The sequence below is a fragment of the Atractosteus spatula genome, chromosome 13 (genome assembly GCF_055471065.1).
Source record: "Atractosteus spatula isolate fAtrSpa1 chromosome 13, fAtrSpa1.hap1, whole genome shotgun sequence".
NCBI lineage: Eukaryota > Metazoa > Chordata > Actinopteri > Semionotiformes > Lepisosteidae > Atractosteus > Atractosteus spatula.
Window position 1 is genome coordinate 26,802,439 of NC_142718.1, and position 20,953 is coordinate 26,823,391.

General features: G+C 40.1%; 1 protein-coding gene across 3 annotated transcripts in view; it reads right to left on the minus strand.

Annotated features, from left to right (window-relative positions):
- The window catches only part of map3k20a (mitogen-activated protein kinase kinase kinase 20a), a 48,425-nt gene that overhangs the window by 11,023 nt on the left and 16,449 nt on the right, over positions 1-20,953 (minus strand). For all 3 annotated transcript variants that reach the window (XM_088930598.1, XM_088930600.1, XM_088930599.1), the window contains exons 8-16: positions 20,639-20,725; positions 18,383-18,457; positions 16,158-16,264; positions 13,979-14,114; positions 4,513-4,557; positions 4,287-4,317; positions 3,559-3,698; positions 2,226-2,288; positions 1,900-1,992 (exon numbers count right to left, since the gene is read on the minus strand). In XM_088930598.1, coding sequence (XP_088786724.1) covers positions 1,900-1,992; positions 2,226-2,288; positions 3,559-3,698; positions 4,287-4,317; positions 4,513-4,557; positions 13,979-14,114; positions 16,158-16,264; positions 18,383-18,457; positions 20,639-20,725 — 777 coding nt within the window. The remainder of the gene's footprint in view (positions 1-1,899; positions 1,993-2,225; positions 2,289-3,558; positions 3,699-4,286; positions 4,318-4,512; positions 4,558-13,978; positions 14,115-16,157; positions 16,265-18,382; positions 18,458-20,638; positions 20,726-20,953) is intronic.

The following is a 20,953-nucleotide window of genomic DNA, read 5'->3' on the forward strand; positions in this document are numbered from 1 at the left end:
ATCAAACCACTCTACCACTCTCTCTCATTGAAGAGAAGAAGAAGCCCAGAGAAGATGACAGTTTAGTCTCTCAGCTGTCAATGTTGCCCTCTGAACAGCCTCTGACTGTGCAGTTCATTTTCATGAAGATAGTGAAGTAGAGCCTTTCTGCTGGAATCTGTTGTGCTGTAGCCATTGCAATGTGAAAACGACTGCAGCTGGACTTGATGATCCTGGGATGGTGTGGTGACTTGCAGTTTTCTAGGACGTGGCCTGTTCCTCACAGAGGCAGATTCGTGGTTCCTATGGAGCTACTCTGATAGTCCGAGCAACTTCTCTTACAGGCAAGCCACCTTAAATCATGCCAATGCCAACCCGCTGATCTTAATTTCTCAATCTAATCATGGTCATATTTTTGCAATTCTTGCTTTCATTAACATTATGTCTTTTTGAAAGGCTATGTAAGCTGTTTCTCGATTATTTTTTTGAATATTTCAACTTGGGTTCAAACGTCATGAATTATCATTACTTTAATTAGCAGATGCACTTATCCAGTGTGTCTTTTCAAATACGTAAGAATGCATGAAAAATAAAAAGGAATCACTCAAAAACAGTCCAAAATTGGTTAAAACAAAAAAAAACAGCAAATCAGACACATGTTAGAAGGGCAATATTTGTGCACCAAGGGGGAAAGTGAAAACAGTGTGTCACTGTACAGTAAACACCTGAAGGATAATAAGGATTTATTGATTACAGCAAAGAAGGTGATTGGAAATGCCATTGAGTTGAATGCAGTGCCAGTTGGTTATCGGTTAGCTGAACGCAAATGTTCTGAACAGGGTGCCGAGATGCTAATAGGTGGTCAGGGATTGAGCAGCTCTGATTTTGAGGGGTGGTTCATTCCTTGACTTCGGAGCCAGGGACAAGAATGAATGCACCAGGGCCGGGGGGGAACAGACTGAGGAAACAGTGAGGGTGGTGGAGGAGGAGGACTGGAGGTGGGGATGGGGTGGTTAAGATCATGGACTGGGGAAACGAGGAGGGGACAGAACTGTGGCGAGTGGCAGGGCTCTGTAGGAATTCAGGCTGGGGGAGATGGCCTGGCCTGCAGGCCAGCCAGGAAAGCACTGCAATAATCGGGATGGGGGAAACCCACAGCCTGAACTGCTTGTGTAGAGACAGCTAGGACCTAGGAACAGTGCTATCAACAAACCTATCTCCTTAATATTTACACTTAAATTTAATATTACGTGTGTCCTCAATCAGCCATTGTGCACAACAAACTTGTGTTTTCACCATGTCTCAGACATTTTGCATTGCTCTATTCTTCTTCGCAGTTCTTCTAGTTCTTGCCAACACAGATCTATGTCGATGTTTTACTGGGATTTTAGCCATTTTGTTTTAAGCTAAAAGTTATTTCAGAGAGAACTGCATTTTGTAGTATAAAAAGGCCTTATAGCTTTATCAGTGTGTAAAGAGAAACAATACAGGGAGTCAATTAGATACGACTGGTAAACGTGAGGTTTTATCTTTTGAAACCTTTCATATTGGCTGTTCACATACTGTATAGTATGCCTGACGATGTTGTTATCGGGCTTTTGGAGATTTTGATCAATGTTAATTAAAACATTACACTAAATGACAATTTTGGTTTCTTCTCATCCAAGCTAAGATGTATTAAAACTTAAAATGACTGTATTATAACCATAGTCAGAGTGGCTGTTATAGTGGAAATTAAACAAAGGCTTTGAGTACATTTCTTATCTTCATAAAACACTTACACAGTAACTCCTGATTCTTTAGCACAGCAGCGTTTACGCAGGAATCGGAAAAATAATAATAATACTTAGAATTACTATTGTAAGTTTTATTAGGCTTTTGTAAATTCTTTTCGATTTTACAAAGGGTTGGTTTTCCTACCTCTGGGCCATTTCCAGCTTTCAAATGGTAACCAAACACAAGTTCCAGGTTCACTATTTTCTTGTCATCTTCCTCAACATCCGATTCAGCATCCTACAGAGAGAGAATCAAATGAGACAAAATGACACCTGGAAAATGTGTGAGACTTTCAGTACTACCTAATTTTTTAAAACTCTTTACTTGTTAACTACTGTACATATAAATGTGTTTATATGTATGTTTTCCCACTTTAAACAAAACTAAAGATAACTATTTTGGAATAATTATTTAAAAAACAACACAAAAATATTTACTTTTTAGATCTCAAAAGACGTGTAATGTTCTACCTTAATTAATGGTGGAAAATGGAAAAGCCCCAGATAGTCATTGGTTAGTTTCTCAATGGCAGTCTGGAAGAAAGGAAAAAATACAAATGGCATCAATTACATTTCATTCAAGATTATTGAATACACACACACACAGTATTGCAAAAAAAAAAGTCTTAGACATTTCGTTTCTCTCAATATGTTGGCACAGGTAGTTTCACTCAATATGTTACTTCTATATGGGGAAAAAGTTATATGGTAATCTTCTGCAGAATCCGTAATTGGTTTGTTTTAAATGAACTGATTATCCTGACGCATTTGTTTTTTTGTTTTGTGGTACAAAAAGATGTCCAGTGTTACAAATATACTGAGAGCAACAAATGATGTTAATGACAATTAACACCTAACAATGACTTCTGATTGGTAAATGAGATGGAACAACAGCTAGGACTCTTCATACCAGCTGCTCATGTACAGTACAGCCTACTTTACTGTCACCTTGTCGTTGTGATCAAGCTTTTCAAGATCTTGATCTGACTGAAACTGCTAAAAGATAATGTTGATTTATTTTCTCCCAAACTGTGTTAATAACAGTAAACGGTTATCCAGTAGTTTGGTTAGATCATAATAAATGTGAGAGAGAGGAGATATGCAGAGCGTATTTGAAGCAGGTCGCCTGGCTGAGGGAAAAGCAAGGCTGTCCAGTCTCCCACTCTGCACTGCGAAGATTAAACCAGGGAGCTGCAGCAGGCTGTACATGGGGCGGTGGGTGGAGTAAGACAAAGATATATATGTAAGCAAGCGAAGTGTGTAATATTAGCTTCCAGCCTTCCTCTCGAATTTCTGTTATAACGTCTGTAATAATTCCACTAAAAGCAGGAAACACCAGTGGAGGCTTTGAGCACGCTGTTGACGATTAGAACATCCACATAATGTAAATACTGATTATTTCTAAGATGTCTTGTCTAAGACTTTTATACAGCAGTTTACATACGTAAAACATGTATGAATTGTCAAAGATATTTTAATAAGTATGATAGTATTGTTTTACACCAGCAGTGTTCCTACCTCAAATCAAATAATGAGGGCAGTTTGATTCACTAGGGATATTTAGACAAAGTCACATAAAGTAGACCTGGTGGTGAAATGGTTTCACAAGCCATATCTTAGGTGACTGCTTTATGTTTTATTATCTGTATTGTCTTTGACTGTTTGCCACGGCACAGCCGGAATCAATTCACACATTAAACCGAAAAGAGCCAAGTAAAATGCTATGCTGACACATGGCACGTTGTTGTTTTAGGGACTAGTGAATTTCTGGTTGGCTTGTTCTAAATGCCTGCCATGTTCCTACCTTTAAATGAATAATGTGTCCCTTGGATTTGATGCCCATGTCTTTTATGTCGGTCTCTGTGAGGAGGAGTAGTCTCTTCCCCGTGATGTGATGCTCCTTGAACAGGTCTGCGTAGCACTGCAAGTCACACAGACCCTCTCCTGGAAGAGGCAAGGGCCAAAACAAGAGTTAAGATGTGTCCCAAAGCCACTCTACTGCATTATGCTTATACCAGAGCAGCCACATTTAAAAAAAAAAACATTGAATCTAAAAGGGCGACACGTGGGGGGGGTGAGGTATGCTGCTGCCTCACAGCTCCTGATTCATGGCTTTGATACCTAATGGTCCTTGTGTATGGAGTTTGCATGGTCTCCCTGGGTCCAAATGGGTTTCCTTTAACCTCCCAGTGGCTTGCTGGCTCGGTACACTGATGTCTTTAAATTCCTGCCTGCACCCTACAATTGACTGGCTCCCCATCCTGAGCACATGCTTGCTTCTGGGGTAGATCCTGGCTACAGCCTTGCCAGGAACCAGTCCACTTTACGATAACCAATGGATGAACAAAATCATTTTTAGAACTCTTTATCTCCAGCCATTGCCTTGTCATTGTTGAAATGTTAAGAAGAGAAACTACAAAATCCTTGTATTACCTTTCACTTGACCATGTACAGTACATCACAACCTTTTACATACATGAACGTATGTCTGGAAGACTCACAAAGTGAATAATTTTAAGGAGACATACATACCTTCCCCAAATACCTGCTGCATCCAAAAGTACTGTGAATAAAACATTACAAAATGTAAGGTCACAAGACAAGTTCTATTTATCTAACTTTTATGTCCATAATTATAATTTACACTGTATTTATCACATTTATGCTGTGCAACATTAAAAAACAACAAGAAACCATTTTTTTATTCATTTTTATACATAGTTCATTCATAAGTTAATAAAGTGTGACAAATACTTACAACGTGGTCCTCAGCCCATGAATAAATATCAAGAGATGGAAGAAGCTGCACAATAAGAAAAGAAGAGAAATAATACAAAACAAAATCTGAGCTGTAATAAATAATATTTTCATCTATAAGATTAGTGCAAACATTTCCTTCCTGTGCCACACTCTGAACGGTATTCGAAACCCTTGACTGAGCAGTGGAACACAAACCAGAGGAAGCAACAGGAAACTACATGCAAGTTCAATTAAAACGGAGAGCATGAGGCACTACTTTACACAAAAGGGTTGTGGGAGCGTGGAACAAGTTATGCAGCCATGATATTTCAAGAAAGAATGAGATGAGATCCTTGGATCAATTAGCTACCAGCGGCCAAACGGACGAGATGTGCTGAATGGCCTCCTCTCATTTCTCAAATTTGTTACCTTATGTTCATGATTCTAAATCTCTTAAGGGAATAGAAAATATAAAAGGATTTCCTCAAAATGTATGAACTTCTATTTTTTTTAATTGACAACATTAGAGTCCATATTAATTGTGTCCATATTGCCCCGCATAGACCACAACATCTCTGTATGCTAACAGAAACCAGTAAAGCACAGTAATATCCTTCCATCCATCCAATTTCTAACTGCTTTATTCAATACAGAAATACAGCGGACCTTTCATGGGAAGCAATGGGAGCAAGGCAGGATACACCCTGGACAGGACGCCAGTCCATCACAGGGCACACACAGGCATAGACATGCACACACTCACACCAGGCAGCACCCCAGGAATTGAACCCAGTGACCCAGTGCTGTGAGGAGGCAATGCTAACCACTGCACCATCATGCCAGCCACACAGTAATATTTTTTTTCACAAAACCAATACATGTCTTTATACTGTACCTTCACTATGATTTAATGATAGGCCATCTTGACATAATTAAGGGAAAACACATCTTTTAATTCCATTACATAAAGTATGAACTTCAGTTCCACCAGAGGACTGTGGATAAAGTTTGGTAAAGAAGTGCATCACCAGAAGACTGTTAAAGAACACGTTGGTACAGAATTGACCGCAAGTCACATGAATAATTACTCCAAACAGTAAATATGCTCAATCTGAAAGATTCCTGGCCTTGAGACAAGATGGCTGGGCTCCTGTTAATTGGGAAAAGCAGCTGATTTGAATGAGAAATTGGCATTCAGAGGATACCCGGATACACTCTGCATTGAATTAGCCACTCCTCTAGGTTGAAGAAATTGCTTATAAGATCAGTTGAGAGGACAGTCTGTGTCTATTGGAGGCCAGAAAAAAAAGAAAGAACACTGCAGTGTTCCTGGAGAGGGAACTAAATTACTAAAGTACTATAATTCCAGAGGGAGTCCAAAAGAACAGCACTGAACACTTAAAACACTAAAAACTAATTTAGCAGTCTCAAGCTGTATGAGGATGGACTGTGTGCCAGTCTTACTCACACGGGGAAAAGACGTTCATCTCAAGATCAGATAAATGTTTACCTTACGGTCAACTGAATTTTAATTTTAAGTTTATTGACCAGGGTGACACTGTGGCACGGTTGCTTAGCATTTCTGTCTTGAAGCCCTGGGGCCCTGGGTGCGATCATTTCTATGTGGAGTTTGTATGTTCTCCCTGTGTTTGTGTGGTTTTCTGCCAGGTGCTCCACAGTCCAAAGACATACTGGTAGGTTAATTGGCTTCTGGGAAAATTGGCCGTGGTGTGATTGTGTGTATGTTTGTGTCTGTGCGTCTGCACCTGAATCTAGACCACCCTGGTGTGAAGGACTGGAGTCCTGTCCAGGGTGTATCTTGCCTTGCGCCCATTGCTTGCCAAGATAAGCTCCAGCTCTCCCGTGAACCTGAACTGGAAGAAGTGATTAGAAAATGGATGAATGGATTTATTTACTGTTCAGTTACAGTAAGAATTGTTCATATTTCACCTGGATTAATATAAAACGCAAATTAAAGAGTTTGCACTGGCATTTCTGTCCTCTTATAAATGTTAGAAAATATGTTCTATAATACCACTGGATTAACAACACATATCATTATTAATTTTACAATTAACTTGCATTTTTTGTTATGGTCTTGAACACACTGATGACAAAAGAAAGATAAGATCACTTTATTGGCCATATACAATTTCTTGTATTAGGAATTTGTCTTTTCGCATACCCCAGCTTGCTCTCCATGAGACTTGGGGTCAGAGCGCAGGGTCAGCCATTTATACGGCGCCCCTGGAGCAGCTGGGGTTAAGGGCCTTGCTCAGGGGCCAATAGAGTAGGATTCCTCTACTGGCCATGGGATACGAACTGGCAACCTTCCAGCCACAGGCACAGCACCGCCCCGTTGGCTCTGTGGTAAAATCATCAGTGATTAATCAGGACTCAGAAATACAATCAGTATTGTAATTCCACAGGGAACCTCAACTGTAAAGGGGAAGTGACATCCTTTCCTGGAATCAAAGTAACTTTGTGTGGTTTCCATAAACTGAGCTCAGGAGTAACATTACTCTATTTGTGTGCGATTTTAGAAAAATAAAGACATTTCGGTTACCGATTAAAGGCTTTTGACATCCTTTTGGTTAATCCATCATTCATGATGGTGACTGACGGTAAGATGCTGAGGTAATGAAATCACTTGAATGTCAAATGTAGTGAAAGTCATAAAAGAGCAACACAGGTGGTAACCCATACAGTATGTCCCATATGTCCTGTTTGTGAAATAAGCAAGACCTCAGTGCCATCAGTATGTCACCCGCTGGCTGGGGGGGTTCACAGCCAGCATTTCTTACCCTTACAACAGGCCACGTTCTGGGAGACCCCAAGTCACAGTGCCTTGTCGAGATTGACACATCATCATGCTCCATTAACGTGAGCATTTTTTCCACACTGCCAGTTCCAGGGCCCCAGAAAGATCGGTTTTGCGGGTACAGTGCCCGCTCATTAACAGTTCATCTGTGAAGAGGAGGTTTAACAGCCACTGTCTGCAGGTCGGGCGACCACATGGCCCTAGGGCTCACAGACCCATGAACAGGCACGTGCTTGTCCAGACTCTACAAAGGGAATGGAAAGAATCCCACAAGACAGGATCTGCAACCTAATGCACAGTCATGTGCTGCAGATGTACAGCGTATATTACTCCCAGTGGTTGCTACATACGCTACTAGCCTGTGGCTTTATTACAGTACACTGTAGGTCCCTTCTTGATCAGCCCAGCAGGTGATCAATGTTAATCAACATAATACATCAGAAATAATAAATGAATAATAATAAATAAATTGAATTACATCATGACTGCTCAATAACATGTGAGTAAACCTTTTACAAACAAGATGCCTCCTCCTGATATCTTTGCTATATTTATTTCTAATAAATGTGCAGATTTACAGCAAGTGATTAGTGTCTTTTGACATTTAGTTTGCAGTCTGGAAAGCAAGGAAGACCACCGATCACCGACAAACTAGACCTTTCAGAACCTTAACAGATGATAATAGATGATAGATATCACATGGCTAGAAGAGTGAACATACAGAGATAAAGTTGATCATTTTTTTGGTGTAAATGACTTATGTAATTGCTGAATGCAACAGCAGAGACTGAGGGGAGTAATTTGAACCTCTCCTATTCAAGCAAATAAAGATATTGGATATTAGAGTGGAATATGTTATTTTATGCTTCATGCCCTTTGCAGAAGCTCAGAGAATCTTCCAGAATCATGTTGCTCATTTCATCTCTTTATCGCACAATAGTTAGGTTAGGGTGTATGAATACTTAAGCCTCTTGAATGGATTCAGGGAAGGTCATTGGAGATCCAAACAAACCAGATGGACATCTTAATGGACCTTTTCCACTGTTGATTCATCCATCCATCCATTTTCTAACCACTTCTTCCTGGTCAGGGTCGCGGGAAAGCAGGAGCCAATCCCAGCAAGCAACACAAGGCAGGGTACACCCTGGGTGGTTTGCCAGTCCATTGCAGACACACACAGACACTCACACAGGGCCAATTTTCCCAGAAGCCGATTAACTTATCTGTATGTTTTTGAACTGTGGGAGGAAACTGGAGTACCCAGAGGAAACCCACACAAACACGGGGAGAACATGCAGACTCCACACAGATAGCACCCCAGGTCCAGAACTGAACCCAGGGTCCCAGCTCTGAGCGGTTGCAATGCTAACCAATGCACCACCCTACTGCTGATTCAGTGATATACTGTATAATATCTATTTTCAAAATCACCTGTGGCTGTTTTCACGTTTGGTAAAAGCAGCTGTATCTTCAAGAAAGGGACAGAAACCCTTAAGCCAAACAGCATGAAAAATCACAGGAACGGTAAAACAATTCAAAGATTAAAACTATGGTAGGGTTAAAAAGAAACAGAGAAAACAGGGAAAAAAATCATTTCATGTCAAAAGTTTATTGAAAAATAAGTATATAGAAGAGAAAGCAGCAACACAAGATGAGTTCACATCAAAACAAACATTTAGATAGATGTGAAATATAAATAGGATCGTACAAATTAAAATTTAGCATTGAAAAAAGTGGTCAAGCCTCAATGCAGTGCTTATGACATTGCACAGCTATCATTTTAATACTCGTGTGAAACCTTATAAATTCCCGATTTTTTTCACATATTGTTGTTCAGAAGTTGGTAATTTACTGTTATGCCATTAAATAAGCAAGAATACAAAAAAAAATCCAACACAGCATATAGCATACAGTCTGCACATCTGAAATGAAACAGTTCTTTTCACAGTGTTAGGTTCTGCTGGTCTGCAGGGTTAATATCGGCACCAGCTTGGATTACACAAGTCACTTTCTTTCAACTTTTGCCAAACACTGCTGTCCTGTTACAGTATATATAGTACACTGATACATGACATAATCTACTGTGGGGGATGGAAAAAAAACGTTCTCCAGTAGAAGTTTATTTAAGCTAAATTGTCATACAGATTTACCTCTGGGCCTCATTATCATCTTTCAATACAGAAGATGATCTTTTTAGTTCAATACTGTTGTTTGATCTTCTGTTGGTGTATATACATATACTCCATGGTTAATGCCTGTAGTAGGTGAGATCAAAAAATGGATTCTAATGAACATCAACACTATCCTTAAGTAATCTCTCTGGAATGCAGTAAATGTCTATAGTCAGATCATAGTTATTTAAATTTCCATTGGTTGCAGGCATGTGGAAGACCTGGATTGAACTGTAAGGGCTCGCCTGTGTCCATAACTATGCTTAAAAATAAGTAGTCTTACATTTCCCAATTCCAGTTTTACTGCACTGAGCATCAGATGGAGACCAGGCAGTCTGCCAACACAGGGCTGCCTTTGGCTCTGTGAAATTCTGCCTTTTTACAGTTTATTTTTTAGTTAATCTGGGACACAGAAACTTTCCTGCCTTTTTTCCCCAGTGTGGCTGGCAGGTTTCTGGAATCCTCCAAAGTCTCAGGACACAAAATAGTTGGATGGGTGTGAGGGAAAGGAGGGGTTTGATTATATAACAGCAATCCATCAATTTTCTAATCATGTCTTCCAATTCAGGGTCGCAGGGGGAACTGGAGCCTGTCCCAGCAAGCAACAGGCGCAAGGCAGGGTACACCCTGGATGGGACGCCAGTCCATCGCAGGGCACACAGACGCAAACACAGATACACACACACTCACACCAGAGGCAATTGACCCTACAAGTGTAGGAGGACACTGGAACAGCTGACAGAAAACCCATGTGAATAAGGGGAGAACACACAGACTCCATGCAGATAGCACCCCAGGAACTGAATCCATGCATCCAGCTCTGCAAGGCAGCAATGTTAATGTTAAATAGAAGCATATGTATGAAGAGGAGGACGTGTATTGATAAATGGGACGGGACAGTCATGTACCTGTATGGAGTGGCTTTGGGGTCAAAGTCATCAGCTGAGCACAGAATTCCTCAGGGCTTCTGCAGCCCAGGGAAATATTTGGTAAGAGTAGATACTTAGGTTGAACACACATCAAAATAGTAATCTGAGAGTTTCTTCAAACTGGTAAAAATGAGACATTTCAAAAACCAAGGGTATCAAGCAAACCAGCTGAACAGGGCGTTCTGAATATTAAAGTCTAAAAATTAACCACCACAACTGTTAAGGTCAAAAGTGGACTCTGCTGCCTTCTGGCTCATCAGCTGTATAGCAGAGAGTTCTGGTGATGAAATGTCCTCTCGCAACAGAGAAGGTGACACATTACGAGGGACTCTCCTTTACTGTCATCACAGGGCAAAAACCAGCTGAATAGCTTCAGAAAGAGGCTTTGAAAAAGCAGCCCCCCAGAATGAATTAATTTGCATTCTTCTAGAATACACACACACACACACACACATCACAGACATCAGCTCCAGTGCTTTATTGCCCAAAGTTCTTCCCTGGGGTGCTCTGGTGTATAATGGACACAAACCATCAACAAACCAAAATCATTTCTGATTCAACAATATTGAAAAAAAACTACCAGGAGGCAAACACTCTGAAGCTGTCATGTGATGCTTTTATAATGCCTTAAGGGGCATCACACTGATGATCACCTGCTACTGTGCTTGACAGTTCCCAATAACCCTTAAACATATACAGTATGAACATCTCCAGTTTCTTGGAAATGCTTACAAAGCATGTGGATCACATTTTAGCTGACACCATATTTATGTGCCACTGATCTTTAGGAATGACCATCTTCTCTTATACCAAATGTTCCAATCATACCAGATATGGGTAAACGTCTGTCAAAAAACACTGAATGCCATTTAATGTTCTCACTGTTTTTTGGGAAATATGCATTGTCTCACAGGGACATTATCTCATTGTATACCCAGGGCTGTGTGGCCTAATGCATTATTAGATGAATATAATGCATTAGGTTGCTAATATACTTGAATTTCAACTAGTAATACATCTACTTGTAACTTCATATAACCAGTTTTATAATGACATAGGTATTTCTTTGTCCTGTCTACCATCACATTATTTGTTCTATGTATAATTTAGTCCATACAGTACATTAATCATATAATTAAATAATTTAGAATTTCTATACTGTAGGAACCTTTAAGAACCCATGTTCATAATTTTATTCAATTATGCAAACATGGATTTTCCTTCTTTAACAAAACATAATTTATTAATACATTTACAGTGTCTATATATAATAAGAACTTCTAGGGTTTAGAATAATAGCGTGCATCAAATTCGTGAAATGTCCAAATTAAAAAGGTTCTGTAGCACTTTTTATAGTCTTTATGTCTTTTTGGGGATTCAAACCTACGTGTGCCCTTTGAAGTTAAGAAAATACTGCAAAGTTGCTCTTTTCCCAAATACATTGCTCAGAATCTAAACAGCATCACTCACAAAAGTAGGAAAAGTCAATTTTATGCCTAAGCCTGCTTGCATGATTATGTTACAGCTGACATCACTGATATTTCTGTGTGTTTCAGAACATGCAATGGCTGAAGGCAGTTAACAAAACTACTGACCACAAGTTAACTGTGAGTTAAAACACATGTCAAATCAATTGAAGGATGTAAATTGCATACCCCACCCTAGTTGGGCTACAATAAAATCAGGCATGATTAGTCGCTGTCATCAGACCAGTCAAGCTGACCCAACCCCACTGTCATGTTGAGTTTTCTTCCCTCTCTCACACTGGTGGACTTGGAGGAGTTCTGTTTGGCCTGCATGTTAATCTGCATGCCGGAGTGCAAGACAGGTCCTGTCAGGTCCATTGACAACATATTCCCAAAGCCCTTCATCATGGCCTGCAGGCTCAGCCCATCAACCTCCCCATTACTGGCGGCTGTGATCTGACAGGACATCTCGGTACTGTTTGACTCCTCTGTCTTAGACTCATAGAAAGACTCTTCAGAAATCTTTGCAGCAACAGGTAAGAAAAGCTGAGAAGAAGAGGGAAAGGATGGAAAGAAGTAGAAGTTAAAATTAGTGCATAAATCAAAGGGAAAACCAGAAACTGTCGGCCACCTGTTGTTTCTTAGGGGTAAGGTGCTGATTTTAGTACAATCAAAAGAAGACTGAGATCTTTTCAAATCAAATCAGACTTAATTTCTCCAGATTTAAGAGGAAGTGACTGAAGTTCAGTATAAAAGTTAAGTTATAGAGGATACAAAGAAAAATAAAACAAAGGCCAAGTTTACAGATATAACTGGATAAATAACCCTGAATATTGAATACATCTCACTATAATTTCACAGTGTTACCAGATAAGAGATAAGAATACTTTTCTGTGCAGGGGATTATAAAGAATCCAAAGACTGGGTTCTCTTTTTGCAGTTGTGAAAAACAGGTCTGAAAACAAAATAAAAGCTGTACAATTAATTATAGGCTTCTTTGAAATTTCTGTATGGCACCATAATTCAAATGAAGTACTATTTGTATTGTAAAACATGTCACAGTAGAACGACAAGGTTCTGAGCAATTTCTGGCATTCTGCTTATAAGAAGACATGGTCATGTACTGAAGTAGCAACTCCCCTTAAAACTACATGCGGTAATAAGATTCGTGCAAACATACAGCATCTGCTTACAATCCTGGTACAGCAGAAGGATTTCTGTGACTTCACAAGGCAGATGCAGATGCTACAAGCTACAAATCCCCTTCTAAATGCTAACAGTCCCCTCACGACAACACCTTGTGTATTCTTGTGACTGCAATGTTGCCAAACATCCACCAGGTGAAACCCCAGGCCAAGACTGATATGGGTAACAGCCATGCAGTGCAATGTGACAAACAACAGACATATTACAGCAGCCAAAACCCCAATCTTAATCTGTCCACACCTCCCTTACACTCCCTCAGTGCACTGATTTAACTATCACAGTCGTTTTTTTCCCCTGTGAAATGTTAAATGAGCTAGATAGCGGCACACAATTGTTCTTGGGATTCTCTGTACTCAGTCACAACAGCCCTAAAACCAAACGTTGGGCAGTGTAAGTGCGTGTCGTTCTGGTGAGTTCACCCAATTGTGCGCCTGCGGAGAGACTTACTGGTAGTGGGATACTTCAAGGAAAACACATTAAAAAGTGAAGAAAGCTGTAGATCAGTGCATTGGAAATGTGTCGTTATTTTGACACAAATTACCAGACTATCCTTCTGGTTGTATGTAGGTGTCATTCCCTTTCATTTAGAGTACCATAAATGGAAAGAATGGTCTGTTTTGGGTATCATTTCCCTATCAGCCGTGTGGTTCGTTTGCCTTGGAAAATGTTTTTTAAGAAGTGAAATCATGACCAAGCAAGGCGACGGAACTCTTCTAGAAACTGTGGGAAACCATGGCAAAGCAAATGCATTCACAAACAAGAACAAGACGGGCGAAACCAGGGAACAAGGTGCACAATTACCATGCGCATGTACCGTGACATACTGTGAGAGAGCATCGCATCTTTAAGTGGGCAGGATTAAGTGGGATGCCAACACTGGGGCGTGACTCACCGGCGAGTGGGACTGTTCAATCAGCTTGCGCTCCCACATCCTGAGGCGCCGCTCCCTCTCCCTCAGCTCCTGCTCTTTCGTGCTCAGGTCTCTCTCCAGCTTCTTCAGCCTTTCCAGCGTGGCCTCGATCTCACACCTGCCAAGAACAGGCCAACGCTTACTGACTGGCAGGCAGGCCACCTGAACCATTCTAGCATTCTGTGCCGGGGCAGACTCCTCCTCTTTTATGTCTAATTGCTAATAAATGTTTAAGATCTCGGACGCAAACCTAGCGAGAATCATTATTGCTCAAAAACCGCAACATGTTTCCTACATACTGACACTTCTATATACTGTATTGAAAGGAAGTGGTTATGCCCAGTAAGGGTTAATAAGATGTAAAGAGACACATCCACACAACCACAGGAAAGCGGTCACTCCGGCACAATACAGATTTGCCCAGAAGGTGGCGCTGTTTAGTGCAGAGTGAGAAACTGGGTAGGGAGGTTCACTCCATGCTGAGTCAGAGCTGCTCTACTGTCAGCTTCCAGAACAGCTATTTATAAACAGGCATGTGACGCAGCCTGAAAACCCCCACACATGGTCAACTTTTCCACTCAAGGTCTGAGCTATGCAATTGATTTTCTTCCGGGCCGGTTTACCGACCAGGAATTTCTCGTCCTCTCCCCCCTTCTCTTGTCCTCTTTTTACATCTCAGGGGTGTGCCCCCCATCCCCCCCGAGTCCCCACCCCTCCCTCACAGCCTCCTGCTTCTCTCGCTGGTTCAGACAGCTGCAATGGAAACATGGGGGGAAGAAGCCCTCTTCACGCTCACATGGACCCCTTCCAGCAGAGCCCTCACAGACACGGCAGCCAGAAACTTCCAGCACTCTGGAAGGAGCGAGGCTCGACAGCCTGTTTCCCCCACACGTGTGTTACATACGGGTTTATTTAAAAAGGGGCCATTCTGAAGGTTTAACATTTGGCTGGAGCCTGGTTTTTCCTTTGCCAGAACAAACTGGCTATAATTAAAGCAGGTAAAAAAATAAAAGAGAGAAAATGATCTAAGAAATCGACTGGAGCCCTGGCCTCAGAAATAACTGCCTTCTGTGACACATTACCCACGTTTTAAGCGATTGGAAGCTTGTACAATATGTAATTGAACAACTAATTGGTGAGGGAAGAATCTGCTTTATTATAATCGCACAATGATCCAGAAATCCACCTTAAGCTGGCAAATGCTGGTACAAAACCAGCACTAGAAATGGGAGTCCCTTTTCTTTTTTAATGCAATCAGTATGGTAACACCAGTTTATTCAATTCAGAGCAGACAGTTAGCTCTAGACTGATTAAGACAAAGTCCACTTCCTAAGCTCTGTGTAGAAAACATAGCAAAGTGGAATTAATGGCTATTGTTTCATCATCCTGCTTCAGTACTTTGCTAAGGCCATGTAAAAAGCACTATTACCCAGGACAGAGCAGCTGCCAAGTCTGCCTCTTGATTGTAATAAGTAGTAGCAACTGTTCTCAGCAACACCTGTTTACTCCAGGTAATAGAATCTAAATTATTTTGTCAGTGTCGGGGAATGGGAAGCGTTTTAGATGAAGATAACGCCGAAGATCTCATCATTTCAATCTCCTCTGAGCACAATCAGCCCTCACAGATGTTTATTTGCCAATTCAGCTGCCCTGCAATCCAGTTCTCTGTCTGTTTCAGGAACAGACGTGCCTAATCAGACCAGCTTTCTGTGGATCTGCGCTGCTCCCCCGAGTTTCTGACGCCAGAGTTAACATCAGCATGCAGAATAAGCACGTACAAACTAAAGCAACATTTAATACTATGTTTCAAGAAGAGATGCATTACAAAAGGGCAGTCACAGAGAAAACCTGCGGTAACATTTGGTATACAAGCCCCTCTATACCCCATTCTTCTCTACCTCGTCTAAAAATCGCACTTGAGGGAATTGCCTGATATAGCTTTTAATTATTATTTTAGATCCAAAGAACTCTACAGCCAGGCTCTGCATTCTGTTTGTAATTACAATGAAAACAAAAGACAATTCACCCCTCTACCTTCGCAGCAAATGCAGACAGGAATTTTGTGAACGTCAGGAAAAGTTTTGCAATCACAGATCTCTACAAAGACAAGACCGGGAACAGATCATGATGAAGCCAGTCGCCAATGCTAACAAGATGGTACCTCCACTCTGCCTTATTGTGCAAGAAGGAATTGCACTGGTCAGGAAGCTGGCTGTCATTGGACATGGACTCCAGGGTCATGATGATCTGTTTAAACATTGGCCTTTTCTGGAACACAAAAACAATATCATTACTTAGATCTATGAATTCAGTACAAGGGCATAATTATGTTAACTGGTAGAAAGAGCCCTATAAGCTAAGAAAATACAGCTGACATTCTTTTCTGAATGCCAGAGCTTTGTTTAGATAATAGACATCTGTAGGGAAACGTCTCTCACATCTCTCACAAATACAGTATACAGTATGCACTGCATTTCATCTGGCTGGTAGCGTTTAAAGTAAAAAAGCCTTAATCCTAACATTAACTGAACTTTTCTTCAAGTTCTATGTCTAGTATTACAAGTTTATGTTTAATGGGCTGTCTTAGTTGATAAATTCCTATAATATTTTGGCTACAAATTCAGTGAAAAAAACATTACCACTCGTACCTTTCTGTCCTGTAATGTTAACATCCTGCATACTACACAAGACACTAATTAATTAATCATTTTGAGTGGGGAGCTGTGTCAGCATGTGTTGGCTGCAAAGGAGAAAGTTGACTTTTCTTTCTACTTTTCAGCGTGGAATTAGCCTTTACTAATTAAATCATGTGTTTAATACATCTTATATTACTGCCAGAATTATTTTATAACAGTCCTTCATGGGTTACAATTTGGCTGAACAATAAATAACTATCCATATTCTGCCAATGTCTTTCCAGTATTACAACAGAAAGATAAACATCTGTGTTAAATAGCATTAACGCAGAGGAAGCAGACATGTTACAGTTACTAAAAACATTTAACCAAATCTTCAGGGTCATTTAACCAAATCTTCAGGGCCTATTAGGATCCTACAAATTGTAGTTGAAGAATCAATAGAGGTTATTCATAGGTTGTTGACAAACTCGAGTCACTCAAAATACAGTAACACTAATAAAACTGAACCAAGTATTTAAAAACCAATAAATCTGTCTTCTTTTGCATGTCACAGAAACAATAAATAGATTAATCTAATATAGAAATCGGACTATAGGAAAAAGTTGGCATGGATTTGGAAAAGGCTGGTTTTGATTAACTAACGTATCTAAATCTGTTAATTAAGCAACAGTAGAAATGAATAAAAACAGAGTAGATTATATACTGTAGTACATACAGATTTTCAGAAGGATTTTGACAGTTCCTAAAAAAAGTTAATTCTCGTATTGCAGACAGCAGCCATTCAAAGAAAGTGTGTATTTAGATTAACTGGTTATTGGATAAGAAAGTCAGTAGAGATAAGGGGTGTATGTTCAAACTGGAGTGATATACCACAAGGATCTGCATTAGGGCTGTTGCTCTTGCTAATTTATATCAATGATCCAGATGAAAATGATCAGAAGTTTACAGATGATAACAAAATAGGAGGCTACACAAACACCGCAGCTCAAAAGGAAATTCCATTTTCAACTGTATTGAGCGTGTTCATTTTCTTACAATGTTATAATTTTTTAACACAGAGGCATACTCCAATGGTTGATACCATAGACCTGGAGAGTGTCTCAAAAACCTAACAAGCTAACATCATGTCTCATTGCCTCAGAGCATCTCTCTCATATGAAAATGTTTTGCTGTTTTTGTTCTTTTGAAAACAAAGTGTTATTTACAAACACAACTAATTCATAATGGCACTATTGTGCCTAATCTTGTACTGTAGTACGTACCACTTTTCACTAGACTGTAGTTGGGTCACCTCCAGATAACCTGTTTACTTGTCTGAATCCTTCAGAATAGCCCAGTGAAATTCACTATGTTTTTGTTTTATGAGTTCATATTATGTGATAAATGTGATATGATTCCGACCATTACAATTAAACCCTTTAACAATCTGAAATTCAACCCTTCATATTTTGATTAAATGCCCTGCTGAAAATTATACCACATTCAGGTAAGTTTCCTTCCTGTAAAAGTCAATCAATCTCTAATCTTTAAGCAATTGCGGGATGTCTCCTTCACAAACTAAGCTCACCAAACAGGTGTCTCATGAAACTCCAGCGGTACATGATGCTTTATTTCCAAAAAGTGCCTCTGCTTGGATTAAGGGTCTGCTGATTGCAGAATGGATTCAGTTACTCCCCAAGAGTGTGCTGTAAATCAGAAAGCTGGTAGCTGTGGCTGTCACCCCACACTGAAAGCAAGAGTCACTTACCTTTGGCTCAGTTTCCCAGCATTGCCTCATTAATTCAGCGAAACTGGCCGGGCAGCTGCTGGGAATGGTTAACCTCTAAAACAAAAAAGGAGATGTTTATTGTCAGTGTCGTGAAACCTCTTCATCAATGCATGCCTCCCAATAAGCTGAGGCACACAGTAACTCCACAAAATGTTACTCCTACAGCAGGAGCACAACAATATACTGCAGCATGTTGGATTTTAACTCTAGCTTTTCATCTTTATCGCTCTCATTTCGGGTGTTCAATCTCCATATGAAATGAAGTATCATGGAGCAATTCTTTGAGCTGAAATGGATAAGTAAAAATACAGAAGAACCCCCCAAAACATAAGAACATTTACAGGTTGAGGCATCTAGTGTGTTTGAGTTTTAATAGCTATTTCTTGAAAGAAGCATTTTGTTAAACTGATTGCACAACAAACTAGTTCTGCTGCAGTTAAAATATATAAGATTAAGCTAAAAGAAAATTCTTTTTGAACCCTTATGTGGTTTGCCTCCTGCTATGGTAAGTTTTAATGATATGACAATGGTGACTGCTATCTTACAACATTGTCTGGCTCAAGCTGTGGACTTTTTAAGGCCGGTCTATTTAAGGAAAGGTTGTGAACTGCCTGGAGGAGTGATTTTGAACCACAGAACAGAAAACAAAAGGTGAGCAAGAAAGTATTATCTAGTCTAAAGTATGTACCATATCTTAATCTTCTAGATTTTCTCAAACAAAATGTGTCTATTCAATACACCCATAGACACACATATAAAGGTAGTGGACAAAAACATTGGAAACCCAGATGTAACATAATTTTAATGGGGCATTGATCCACGATGTGCCAGAATGGCCTGTATGTGCTACGGCACAGAGTCTATCAGCAGGTGGAATTGTGCCGAACTGTGGAAGCACCATTCTTCCAAGAGGCAGACAATCAACTCGTGTCTGCTTGATGGAGATGGAAAACGCCGTCTCAGGCATCTTTCCAGAATGTCCCATTTGTCTGCGACTAGGTTGAGATCTGGCTACTGAGCACATGTTCTCCGGGAATGAAGGCTTTCTCATCCTGGAAGACATCCCTCTCACCAGAAAAGAAACGCGGCAACATGGGATGAAGATCACAAATGGCTTTGACCTTTCCATTTGACATAATGAGTGCATCCAAGCTGTGTGAGTAGAGTGTCCCCCACAACATCAGAGAACCACCAGGACTGTTCTCTGCTGGGACCAAGCACCCAGGGCTGTAGATTAGGGCCACGTATGCACTTGTTTGTTGAGATCAAAATGAAGGATGATTCACCTGATCATAACTCACAAATGTACATTGCAAGGTCTGACTGGTTTGCGCACTGTAGCCTGACTATGGTGTCCAGCACTGTGCAGTTCACAACGGACTGTTTTTGATCAAACTGCTTGTTTGCATTGCAGGTTGGGAGTTGCAGTCCACTGGTCTGCCAATCGCCTGTTGTGCCTTGCATTTCAAGGCACAGATATGACAATCCTGGAATATGCATTTCTGCCCACTGCTGATGATCTCTTCCTCTCAGAGCTCCATGCTGACATCTTGTTAGACACCGCTGCTCGTGAAACATCAGCAAGTTGAGCTGTCTTGGTCATTGAAGCTCCTGCCGAACTTGCCCCAATAATCACTAAGGTCTCCTCTTGCAATCATGATAGCCATAATTATAGGCATCCCTAGCATATTCATACATTACCCTAAGCATGCTGGGATATTATTTGTTTAGTTAACACGTGAGCCACATCTGTGTGAAGCCCTTGCTTTCAATAGACTTAGTGTCTCTCATTTACCCAGTTGGTACCATTTTTGTCCACTACATGTATAGGGATATATATAAATACAATAGATATACCTGACCGTATATTTTGTATACACAAACACACACATCATGAGTTTAAAATACACTGTTTTCAAATTCTACAAAAGCACCATGAGGCTGTTTTAGTGTACAACACTTGACATAATTTGCCTAAAATATGCAGGCTGACATCACTGTGGAATTCATGTGTGACTCCTATTTTTGCAGACGCTAAAGAAAGAAAGTTATTTAACAGGTATTAATTCACTGCAGTGGTTGGGCTTTTAACTCCTTGAAATGGCAGTTACAAGTTTGCATACTGTTACATTTATTTGAGTTGGAGATGTTTCTGGCTGATTAATTTGTGCACAATTCACTTTTCAAAAAACAGTATGTACTCTGCATGATTACATTATTGGTTTATTACTGTACCTCATTTTTTTCCACCACAAGCCACGCAACTTGCAATCCTTCCAGACCCTTAAAAGGAACTTCCTGTGTAAGCATTTCCCACAGAACCTATTAAAGAAGTAAAGGCATACTATTTATTTCATTATAAACATGGGAGCACATAAAAAAGACTGCAGTTGCCAAACATCCAATAGCAAGGATGTTTATGTTAATATTCTTAATAATATAATAGTATTATTGTATATAGTATCTATATATACTATATTATATATAGATAATACAATACTATATTATGTATTATTCATTTCCATTATACTATTATGCAATCTCACTAAA